We start from the raw sequence: 12,262 nt of genomic DNA, 5'->3' as shown, positions 1-12,262 counted from the left end.
GGAGGGGGGGGGGAGGATGCTGGGAGTCATCCACACTTGCCCTCGCTCGGAAACTTGATTGTGGGTTTTCCCAGGGAAAGTGGCAGGGTAAGCAGAATGGCTGGGGTAGAAATATTATTCTTACCTCCCCAAAGTCCCTTTGCCAAAGGTCCCTCCATCCCGCAGGCTGCCCAGGTTGGCGTCTCTGTGCCAGTGGACTCCCGGGTGCTCCCTGGCCCTCATCTGTGTATAAAGCTTGTGTGTTTTCTCTGCTGTTCTGGGGAGAAAGAAGCTGTGCTTCTGTAAATCATAACACTCCCTGTAGCTTCTTTTCAGCAAACCGCCAAGTTGACAGGCTGTGGAGCGAGTTCATGGCCACCGAGCCAGAGTTAAGCTCGCAGCTAAATGTTCAGTTATAGCAACGAAAGTGAGGCGTTGGGGCTGGGAAGCTCCAGGATTGTGAGGAAATGAGACAGGGAGACTGGGGGACATGAAAGGAGAATAATAATATTCACGAAAGCAAATGCATCAGGACAAAAAGGTTGCCATCTGTTGTGGGTATGTGGGTATATATACGCACTCCTTCCACCATTCTTGCTGCCTGTCCCCTGCAAGTTTGGCTTTGTTGTTTGCACCCGAGGGACCATTTGTGCAAAGACCAAGTCAGCAGAAATCCCAGCCAGCCCCCAAGGCCCTATTCAATAATGCATGCCTGGCCTTTAGATCTCTAAAGAAGCTAAAACCAGCTCTGATGATGTCAGGTTGAGCAGGGAATCAAGCGCACAGCTTTGATGGTGGAAAGCCACCAATTACACACACACACACACAAACACACACACCCCAAAATAAAATTACACATTAAAATACATGCCAACTTTACACATCTTGGCAGCCTTGCTTAAACAAAAACGCTTTTAGCAGACACCAAGAACAATAAAGTGAAGGTGACTGTCTAATGTCAATTGGCAGGCAGTTCCAGACGTTAGATGCTGCAGCACTGAAAGATTGCTGAGAACTGCAAAACAAACATTAAGTGGCATTTATAATCCCAGTGGTTTCTGGCACTGTGATTGTTTCATTAATATTTGTATACCCCCCCAATGTATCACAAAATTCAAAGTTAATAATAATAATAATAATAATAATAATAATAATAATAATAATAATATTTTATTATTATTATTTATACCCCAGTGATGCGGCTGGGTTTCCCCAGACACTCTGGGCAGCCAACAACAGATTAAAAACAGAATAAAACGGGGTTTGTGTGGGGTTCCCAAGTTCTTCAGGCTGTGGATGAAACTACATGTGTAGTGTTCTGTGAGGATGTGTGATTTCCCATACCAACAGAGTGCAGTTGAAGTGTGAGGAGAGAGGGCCCTTGCCACTTTCTGTTCATGCCACACCCAGCCTTGAAAATCATGCCTAATCTGCTTTTAACTGCACCAGGGGGCAGGCTCCATGTTGGGGGGACAGAACCTCAATTAGTTAAGTTTTTTTATTGTTTTGCTTGATGGGGGGGCAGCTGCCTCCCTGCCCCCCCCGGCTACACCCATGCTGTTAAACCTAGCTTTTACAGTTAATTTTGCTGCTAACGGCAACAGATTTCATGCCTGCTAAAGACAACCTTAACTTGAGGTGCTAACTGTCACATCATTTGGAAAATATCCCTATTTCTGCTTTGTAGTTGCACAGCCCGACCCATGTGAGCACTCACATAACTCTCACCGTCATTTTGTGCTAGCATTTGCTAGGGGGAAAGGAGGAATATTAATATTTCTCTTTAAGCGAGTCTTCGTTTTTGCAAGGCAGGTAGATGTAAAAGAAGGAAAGAAGGAAAGAAAGAAAGAAAGAAAGAAAGAAAGAAAGAAAGAAAGAAAGAAAGAAAGAAAGCCTAAGGCAGAGGGAGCCAAAAGGGAAAGGTGGCAGCCCCTCGCCTGTTTCCATCCCAAATTGCAAGCAGCCAACCCTCCCCGCATCTCTGTTTGCCACCATCAAAGCTGTGCGCTTGATTCCCTGCTCAACCTGACATCATCAGAGCTGGTTTTAGCTTCTTTAGAGATCTAAAGGCCAGGCATGCATTATTGAATAGGGCCTTGGGGGCTGGCTGGGATTTCTGCTGACTTGGTCTTTGCACAAATGGTCCCTCAGGTGCAAACAACAAAGCCAAACTTGCAGGGGACAGGCAGCAAGAATGGTGGAAGGAGTCAGATCAGGAGAGAGAGGAGATAGAGGACTGGGCTGGTACTGAAGCAGTTCGGAGGGGTGGGGAGTGGATACTCGTGGAGGGAGCAGGACAGGAGCTAATGCATCTCTGCATTTTTCTTCCAGGGTGAGTCACCCCAACATCTTGCAACTGATTGACACCTTTGAGACGAGGAAGGAATTCTACATCATCCAGGAACTGTAAGTTTCACTGGGAGGTGTAGGCGTACTATGACATGTCAGGCACAAATGTGCCCAAGAAGCAGCTGGTTGAGAGGGCAAGGAGCCCTTCCACCTGCCCTGAACGTCATCATACCCTCATCCCACCTGAAGGGCTTGGGGCAGGTTAGAACAATTAAAGTACAATGTTAAAAGCAGTTAAAAACAACTTACTATCACAGAAATAATGCCAGTGCCATTTCAATTTGTGTAAAGCTGATTAAACCATGCTAGGCGTTTGTGTGCGCTTGACTGGGTATTGAGAATTGCTTGGTTGGGCTGTGCCATTGAACTCTGATAATGCCTCTCACTTGCCAAGTGGAGGCTAGACAGGGGCATATTTAAAGTGATCTCACTTTGCAAAAGTAACATTTGCATTAGCTGCTCTGCCCACTTTTGCCTCTGAATGTTTGCACATCCCTGCTACTTTTATATCCCACCTTGACTCCAAGGAACTCAAGGTAGCAAACATGGTCCACCGCTTGTCCATTTTATCCTCACAACAACCCTGTGAAGTAGGTCAGGCTGGCTGCCTCGCTTAAGGTCCCCCAGTGAGCGTTGTGGCTGAGTGGGGATTTGAACTCTGATCTCCCGGGGTCCTAGTCTTTGGAAGAGCAACGTAGGAATCACTTGGGCTGTCACTTTTCTGCAATCCATTCTGTTGTCTGGCTACTCCGAATCCAGCAGTGCCCAGTGAGGAATGGGGTGTGCTGCCCTCTTTCCGTTGATTCCACAACTCACGCTGAATTCTGTGTGTTGCCTGCAGGGCCACTGGTGGGGATGTTTTTGACTGGATCCTGGACCAGGGCTACTACACGGAAAAGGATGCCAGCAATGTTGTCCGGCAGGTGCTGGAGGCATTGGCCTATTTACATAACCTGCACATTGTTCATCGCAATCTCAAGGTAAGGAAAGATTCCTGGATCCCAGGCCTGACATGCTCAGAGTGACCTCCCTCTCTCTGATGGGCCTTTCACTCTTCCAACAAGAGGAAAAGGCCCAAAGGGACCCGAAATACATTGTACTGCACTGTACCGTTTTAGGGCTGGGGAGAGATGATGGCTAACTTTGTTCACCTGTGTCTCTGCTGCCTCCAGCTGGAGAATCTCATGTACTACAACCAGAACAATCGCTCCAAGGTGGTACTGCGGGATTTTTACCTCTCACGCTTCGAGAACGGGGCCATCACAGAACCATGCGGCACCCCTGAATATTTGGGTATGGATATGTCTTTCCCTTTCCCAGAGCTGGATTAAAACTAAGAGGCATGATTTCTCCTCCCCTGTACAGCTCTAACTGGCCTTCATGGCACATTGACAGAAACTAGGAGCTTTGTCTTAACCAGCTCTTAAATGTTTTCCCCCTCTGACCCATATGTGTCTCTCCCCACAGCTCCTGAAGTGGTTGCTCGGCAACGCTATGGACGTCCTGTTGACTGCTGGGCTGTTGGAGTTATCATGTTTATTCTGTGAGTTCCACCAGCATTTTTGTGTGTGTGTGGAAAAGGTGGGCAGAAAGGAACCTAGGAAAGGCCAAAGTGGCAGTCTCACAACAAGCTTGACAGACATGGTTCGCCAGACATCTGACCCACAGGTACGGCCTCTGAGATTGGCAGACACAAAGCACAGGGCCTTCAGGGCAGGTCTTCAGATGTTCCTTGAAGACTCATTTCTTCCTGTCTGCCTTTCTTTGGCCACATTTTTTACTGCTGATTCCTGAGACTAGATGCTTCCATATTCTTATTTATTTTTTTAACCACTCAACTCTACCCCCACTGGATCTCCTTTAGTTATATGCTGCCTTGCGAGGCTATTCCCTGGGCGTTAGAATATATGATTATTTCAATGATGTGTTTGATTCAGAATTGCTTGGGTCCAAGTCTTCTGTTGCCTTGTAATGATTTGATTCACCCCTATTACCTGCCCCCCCAAAAAACAGGCTGTCTGGGAACCCCCCGTTCTACGATGACACAGATGATGAGAGCAGCAACAGCCACAACCGCCGGATATTCCGCAAAATTCTGGCTGGGGACTACGACTTTGACTCCCCCTATTGGGATGACATCTCTCTTGCCGGTAAGAGAGGGAGGCCTGGCCAGGACTCTGGGAACGGACTCAATTCTGACCAGACTCCTCTAGCCTAGTCTAGACATGCCAATGAATGAGACAGTAGAATCCCAAGACGGAAAGTGGGCGATTTCAGGCTTCAAGTGGGAAGGACATTTGTTGTTAATATAAAACTCTGCCTGTTTGTTTAAATGAATGAATGAATGAATGAATGAATGAATGAATGAATAAAGCACACATGGGGAGAGCATCTTTTAGCACAATCTTCTGTGTGGGTTGATTTGGTTAAAAGGAAAACAGATATGCTATAATAAAAGGATAATTCCCTGGATGCCAAGATCCGGGTTTGGGGCAAGTACCGTCATACCTCGGAAGTTGAACAGAATCCGTTCGACTTCTGAAATGTTCAGCTTCCAAAGTGCGGCTTCTGATTAGCTGCAGGAAGCTCCTGCAGTCAACTGGAAGGTGCGGAAGCTCCATCGGACTTTTGGCTTCTGAAAGAACATTCAAAAACTGGAACCCTCCCAGTTTTCGATTGTTCGGAAGCTGAAACGTTCGACTCCCAAGGCGTTCGGGAGCCGAGGTACGACTGTACTTGTTGGCAAGAGCCTCAGCGGATTTTCAATCACAAAAAGTGCAGGACTAATATAAGCCTGGCAGGACAGCTTACTCTATGGTTTTAAACCCTTCATGCATTAATTAAAGTTTAGCATGTTGGCTATATGAGGCTGGGTATCTCACACACTCCTCACTGTGGTGGTCTTCTTTCCACCCCCCAAAACTACATAAGGAATTCAAAATGTATGTTCCTCTTGTTACTTGAAATGGTAAAGTCCATTCTACCACAGAACATGTATTCCAACCTTGCTCTGGGTCATGGGGGGGGATGGGGGACAGAGACGACGATTGTTCACTTTCTTTAATGTTTCCCACCCAACCACCCTTTTCCTTTCTCCCATGCAGCCAAAAAGTTGGTGTCACAGCTTATGGAAGTTGACCAGGACCAACGAATCACTGCCCAGGAGGCACTGGGACATATCTGGTGAGAATTCACCATTCATGAGGCCCTCCCTGGGCCCTCAACATACATGTGCATGGGGGAAAATTGGTTGTTTATTACATATTGCAGCATTTATTAGAAGACTATGAATGAAACTAAATTCTATCAATACTAGCAGGACGTGTGTGAATGTGTGTGGAAAACATGCCTATAATCTGCCCCATTTCTTCCCCATCCGTATTTTCCTCCTGCTTTTCATTAACAAACTGGAGTGACTGGCTTAGTACTATGTGTGAACCAGCACCCATAAGCTGTTTCTGCTGAACAAACTATGAACCACAGGGCCAGTTCTACCATTACGAAGATTGAGGCAATGGCTTCAGGCAGCAGATTCTGAGGAGCAATGGGAACAGCCCTGCAGCTCTTCCCCCTGAGCCCCCTGGACATACCCTTCTTTTGTGAACTGAGTGTGCCAGGAGGCCTACCCTGCACCCTCATAACTACCCTTCTCCCTGCAGGTATGGCGGGGCATATTATCCCAATACTAGCATTGAAGTAAGACTAGCTGACCTCTGAACATGGAATAGGAGAAGGGTGCTACTTTGTCCATTTGAGGCAGCCAAATGACTTGGGCTTGCCCTGGCAAGCAGGAAGCCAAGAAAAATCATAGAGAGCAGTGTGGTGTAGGGGTTAAGAACGGTAGACTCATAATCTGGTGAACCGGATTCGCTTCCCTCCTCCACATGCAGCTGCTGGGTGACCTTGGGCCAGTCCCACTTCTCTGAAGTCTCTCAGCCCCACTCACCTCGCAGAGTGTTTGATGTGGGGGAGGAAGGGAAAGGAGAATGTTAGCCGCTTTGAGACTCCTTCGGGTAGCGATAAAGCGGGATATCAAATCCAAACTCTTCTCTTCTTCTTCTTCCACTCCTGGTGGTGTTTTTGAGAGAGAAACAAACTGCAAGTGCTGGTTTGCATACGGTGGTGAACTAGCCACTCTCTGTGTGTTCCTGTTCTAGGAAGAGAAGACCAAAGTGGGACTAACAAATGTTACTAATAACTAATAATAATAATAATAACAACAACAACAGGGCCATAGTCAAACAACACTGTCTTAGTACTGCAGTCCAAGACACACATACCTTGGAGTAAGCCCCACTGAAATGAACAGGACTTACTTCTGAGTAGGCATGCCTGGGATTATTCCCCACGTGAGGCATTCCCATGTTTGGGAATGCTTATTCTATTTATTTATTTTTAATAATTTTTATTGAATGATTTTATATCACAAAAAACGCAACCATACCACCACAAAATACAACCGAGAAATAAAAATTACATACAACAATATTTTGTTTGTTATTTGTTATTTATTTATTTTGGTTTTACTATTCAGTAGTTCTCTTTCAAATCTTGAAGGCTCCTTTTCAAAACCTATCTGCTTGTCCTGTCTGAACACTTCATTCACCTGGAAGTATTCTAGCCAACTAAAAAAGTGATCTTTTATTTTCTCATAACTTATCAATAATAGTTGACCCTCTTCCTCCCTGAATATTGTGTTATACGTTATCCAGTTCTCTTTGATGTTATTATTATTTTTTAACAGTGATTGCTTCTAGTGGAGAGTTCCATCTTGGGGTTTTCTGTTCCAAATATCTTTTGTATTTTTCCCATACCATATATGGGTATGTATTGTATACCCATACAATTTCATATTGTATGGTTTGAGAAACTCCTATACGCCTTTATCTTCCTGTAATTAAGATAGCCATGCCACCCAAAGCAGGTATCATGACCTTCTAGATCTAAAATATCCCAATTTTTAAATGTACACCAATCTTTCAACCAGAAAAGACATGAGGCTATGTAATATAGCTTCAAGTCCGTTAACCTGTAGCCACCTCTTTCTATAGTATCTATTAATATCTTATGCTTAACTCTTGGTCTTTTACCCTTCCACAAAAATTTAGAAATTTCTTTTTCCCACTTGTCGATACTGCTGGTCTTTCCTATAATTGGAATCATTTGGAATAGAAAGAGTAGCTTTGGTAAAACTATCATTTTAATTACCAAAATACGGCCCAAGAATGATAAATTTAACCTAGTCCATGTTTCCAACTGTCTTTTGATATCTTTCCAACAATTGGTATAATTATCTTCATATAAGTTAATATTCTTTGGTGTTATCCATAATCCTAAATACTTGATTTTGGGTTAGATTTTAATTTGTATTATTTTTTCTAATTCTGCTTTTTCATCTGGCGACAGATTTTTAACTAATAGTTTTGTCTTGTTTAGATTCAGTTTAAACCCCGCAACTTTACCGTAGCCATGTATTATTTCCAACGCCTTTGTTAAAACTCTGTTTTGGTTGCTCCGTAGTTATAATTAAATTGTCAGCAAATGCCCTCATTCTGTAACTTCTATTTCCCCGCATAATCCCTTTTATTTCTTTTTCCTCCCTAATTCGTTTACATAAAACTTCCAATGTTAATATGAAGATTAAGGGGGATAGTGGGCAGCCTTGTCTGACCCCTTTACTGATTTCACACTCCTGTGATATATTTCCATTTATTATTTTAGCTTTTTGTTTTGAATATATTGCTTCAATCCCTTTTATATACTGTATACCAAAATCCATATGATATAATAGACCTTTCATAAATTTCCAGGAGACCCTGACAAAAGCTTTTTCAGCATCTGCAGCCATTAAGACTGCCTTCTTTTCTATTCTTAAATCTAAATACTCTAATAAGTTTATGATGTTTCTAGTGTTGCTATGAATGCGTCTCCTGGGCAAAACGCCAGCTTGGTCATTGTGTATAATCATCTGGAAGACTTTTTCGGATCTTTCAGCTAGAATATTTGCATATAATTTATAATCGTTATTTAGAAGTGCGATAGGCCTATAGTTGTTAATAAGTAGATGGTCCGTTCCCTGTTTTGGAATTCATGCAATAAGGCTGTCTTTCCAAGAGTCCAGCATGATTCCGTCTTTTAAGATGTTGTTCATGATATTTCTTAATGGGTCAGACAGGATGTCCTCAATTTTTTTGTAATATATTGCAACCCACTGTGTTGTATCATTCAAGCTCAGCCTGGCATGCCCATTGTACAGCCTGGACAAGTGTCCACTACAGTGGTACCTCGCAAGACGAAATTAATCCGTTCCGTGAGGCTCTTCGTATAGCGGTTTTTTCGTCTTGCGAAGCAAGCCCATTGACAGCTTAACGGATTAGCGCTATTAGCGGTTTAGCGGCTTTTAGCGATCAGCTGTTAAGCGGCTTATCAGCGGATCAGCTGATAAGCGGCTTAGGAAAAGGGGGGGGGGAAGGGGAAAAAACCCGCAGGAACTCGCAAGACATTTTTGTCTTGCGAAGCAAGCCCATAAAGAAATTCGTTTTGCGAAGCGCCTCCAAAACGGAAAACCCTTTCGTCTAGCGGGTTTTCCGTCTTGCGAGGCACCACTGTATTTAGAGACCTATCAGGGTGTACTTATGCTCCTTGTCACTGCAGTTATATTCTGATCTCAAAGAACATACCCAAGTACAGACGACTCTCTGGAGGTGACAGACTTGTGCAATGGGTATGAATCTGGTTTCCTGCCTAGGACTTTCAATCAGTCCATCTAGAGGGAATATTTCATACCACATCCAGCCTCTCTCTGGGGCTCCATAAGGTATGTTCAGGTGCACAGATCCTTGGGAGAGGTTTTTTTCTGACCTGCTAACATTTGAATTTGGCAAGACCTTGGGAGGGAGAGGGCCTCCTCAATGGCTGCTCCTAGGTTCTACTAGCAAATACATTTTCATTTAGATAGGCCTTTGGCCCATAAGCTGTATGTAGTCATTGGTGTTCACTGACTGTTTTTTTACTACAGTATTCCATTTGGTAGAGAGGCAGGATACTAACTAAATATGCCTCCCACAACCGTGCCAACTTGCAGGTGTCCCCAGAGCCTTTTCCTTATTTCTGGTTCTTGTCTAAGAACACTAGGAACACCAGGTGGTAAAAACACTGAATTGTCCCTGTATTATTGAAAGCCTACACTCTCTCACCTGCAATTCTACCTTCTTTACCTCTCAGGATATCTGGAAACATTGCCTCTGAAAAGAACCTCAAGGAAGGGGTCTGCGCCCAGATTGAAAAGAACTTTGCCAAGGCCAAATGGAGGGTGAGTGAGTCACATGGGGGCGCTGTGGGGAATGAAGGGGAGTAGAGAGCAGTGGTCAGCCACTTTATCTTAGCCAAAAGGCTATTGAAATCCAGCAATTTTGATCAGAGTCCCCTGGCTCCAAATGCAGCTCCCTCACCAGAGGCAGAGTTGGAGGAAGAAGGGCATGGGATCGGTCAAAAATATGTATCTTATTAAAAAACAGCTCATGCCTTTCTCCTGAAATATTACAGCACTTGTGGAAACAAACAAGATTAGTGTCCCATGTGAAGAATGTGTCCTGACCACACTGCATGTGGTCCAGTCAGTCTTAGCTGGAATCCAACTGGGCAGCAACAATTTTGCTGTGACCCACTTGGTGCTGCCTCATGACCCACCGGTGGGTTCTGACCTACAGGCTGAAGACCTCTGATCTAGGCAGTAATAAGAATTATGATGTTGTAGGAAGCAGATACACTGCAGGGGAGTCTAGGGAACCAGGAGGTGTTCTGGGGCACAGACTAAGTTGACATGAAGTGCTGGCCAGGCCTATGGGACCAACCTTTCCATTGTGGCTCTGGCCTCAAGCTCAGGGTGAAAGGAGGAGGATGAGCTAGCTGAGTCTGAGGCTCTTCAGTCTTTCCCTATGCATCAGCAACCCAATTCGATGTGACATGATGTGTCTTTCAAAGCCAATGGTTCCAGGAAATCTGTAGACAGCTTCCCTGGAACCATGGCAAGCAGGTCAGAGATGGCGCTGTGCTCTGTCCTGCTTATCAGTTTTGGCAGCCTAGGCTATGAATGTCTCTGCCTGTCATACCCCTTGTCACCAGGAGACTCAGGAAAAAATGGGGGTCTGGGGGCCATTATTTGACATTGCCCTTCTTTTTGCAGAAAGCCATTCGTGTTACTACATTCATGCAACGTCTCCGGGCTCCCGATGTCGGTGGCCGTCTGCCCGTGACTCCGCGTTCCTCCATGAGCGTTGCTCATGAGGTCACCATTGAGGCACCCAGGCTGGCCGAACGTTTGGAGACGCCATGCACACCGCAGGAGCAGCAGAGCAAGATAGAGGAAGTCACGGAGGCGGAGGAATAATGGCCCCTGCTTCCCCGATCCCATATTCTGATGCCTTCTCTGCTCTTGGAAGGGGCGGGTGGGGTCTGTGGGACAGTAGTTAGGGTAGATATAGGGCAAGGAACTAGGGAGACCCTTAGCAGTGTTATTCCCTTCCCCCACCCCTGCCATTGGTCAGGAGCAAGAGCTATTTGGTCTGGACAGACAGGCAACCAAAAGGAGAGATGGACCCGACCCTACAGAGATGTGTATGGGAAGGGTGGACTGAGCATAAGAAATATGGTAGGACAGGGTGGTGGTCAGCTACCCCACCCCCAGCTCCCTGGAAAATGCACCTGTCTGAGCAGAAGGGAGGGGGGAGACTTCTTCCTAGGCCTTCCCCAGTAGTGGGTGCCAGCTGTGCCCCTTGCCATATTGCATCCACCACCCCAACGCAAATGCGGAATGCCTTGCAGAGTGACTGTCACTCCCAGGCCTCACGGATCCACATCCCACACATCTGCATCCTTGCCTTTGTGATGTCACAATGGCTTCAGAGGAGTTCCCTTCCTCCACAAAGAAGCTGGACGTATGAGCCAAGAAGGGGAAACCTTGTCCTCCTATTTGCGGGGGCCTTGGGATATGCCAAGCATTTGCAAACATCAGCCAATAATGGAATGGGAAGCAGTTTCAGGCTAGTGAAGCAAGTGTTGGAGAAGAATCCATTACATGGAGAAAGGATCCGTTTCCCAGCCTTTCCCTGTTCTATTTGCCCAGTCCTGCATTTCACTTTGAGCAGGGGCAGCAGCAGCAGCCAGGTGGGAAACTTGTTACAGATGACTGCCCTCCTGGTTTGGATCCCCAACCTCAACTGGACTGTGCAAGGAGGGGCAAGAGAGGTGCATGTCTAAGCCAGCTGCATGTTTTATGAAGATGCTATTTTAATACAGAAACCTCCCAGCTGCCCCTCCCCTGGTGCTGTCTTTCCCCTCTCCTGGGGCAGCTCTGGGAAATAAAAAATAAACAGAGTCTCTGGTTATTGATGATCTCTTTTTGTTGATGGTGAGTGTTATTATTGAGGTAATTTGTACTGGAATCCTTAAACAAGGTGTGGGAGAAGGCCCCCCCCCCATCTGTATATAGTAAATACAGTTCCCTGCTTTCTGTTGGCTTGATTCTGTAATCTGTAGTCCTGTGATAATGCTGCCATCTTTAAACAGCAGAGGAATCTTCTGGGGCTGAAGCAAGCCAAATGTGAGAAAAGCAAGCAGAGGGAGGCTTCCTTATACTAAAATGGCCTGTTCGTCCGTCTTAGCTCAGTATTTCTAGTGACTGGGAATGGCTCTCCCAAGGCTTCAGGCAGAGAGTCTTAAGTACCTCCCTAGATCAAACCAAAGGAATAATCTAGAATGACATTGGCCTTTCTGCTCATAGATTCTTAAAAAATTAAAAATGTGATGTTTTTGAGCTCAAGCCAGCCTAGGCACATGCTGTCCTGGAAGCAAGTGTGTAATTCCCCCATTTCAAATATCTGGTAATGGGGTCTCAACTGGTGGTGACTGACAAGGAATGGAGTTGTAGTGGATG

The 12,262-nt window shown here is 45.4% G+C and overlaps 1 protein-coding gene across 3 annotated transcripts in view; it reads left to right on the top strand.

The window, feature by feature from the left end:
- Positions 1-11,714, top strand: part of LOC310834931 (caM kinase-like vesicle-associated protein) — a 54,484-nt gene extending 42,770 nt beyond the window's left edge. For all 3 annotated transcript variants that reach the window (XM_083719494.1, XM_083719495.1, XM_083719496.1), the window contains exons 4-11: positions 2,311-2,385; positions 3,170-3,308; positions 3,501-3,621; positions 3,796-3,871; positions 4,342-4,478; positions 5,433-5,511; positions 9,553-9,640; positions 10,514-11,714. In XM_083719494.1, the coding sequence (XP_083575620.1) occupies positions 2,311-2,385; positions 3,170-3,308; positions 3,501-3,621; positions 3,796-3,871; positions 4,342-4,478; positions 5,433-5,511; positions 9,553-9,640; positions 10,514-10,717 (919 nt within the window). In that variant the 3' untranslated portion in view covers positions 10,718-11,714. The remainder of the gene's footprint in view (positions 1-2,310; positions 2,386-3,169; positions 3,309-3,500; positions 3,622-3,795; positions 3,872-4,341; positions 4,479-5,432; positions 5,512-9,552; positions 9,641-10,513) is intronic.
- The last annotated feature ends 548 nt before the right edge of the window (positions 11,715-12,262 follow it).

Source organism: Podarcis gaigeae, assembly GCF_964106915.1.
Source record: "Podarcis gaigeae genome assembly, chromosome: 17".
Taxonomy (NCBI): domain Eukaryota; kingdom Metazoa; phylum Chordata; class Lepidosauria; order Squamata; family Lacertidae; genus Podarcis; species Podarcis gaigeae.
Note: the sequence above shows the minus strand (reverse complement) of the source record. Positions and strands in the feature narration are given on the sequence as shown.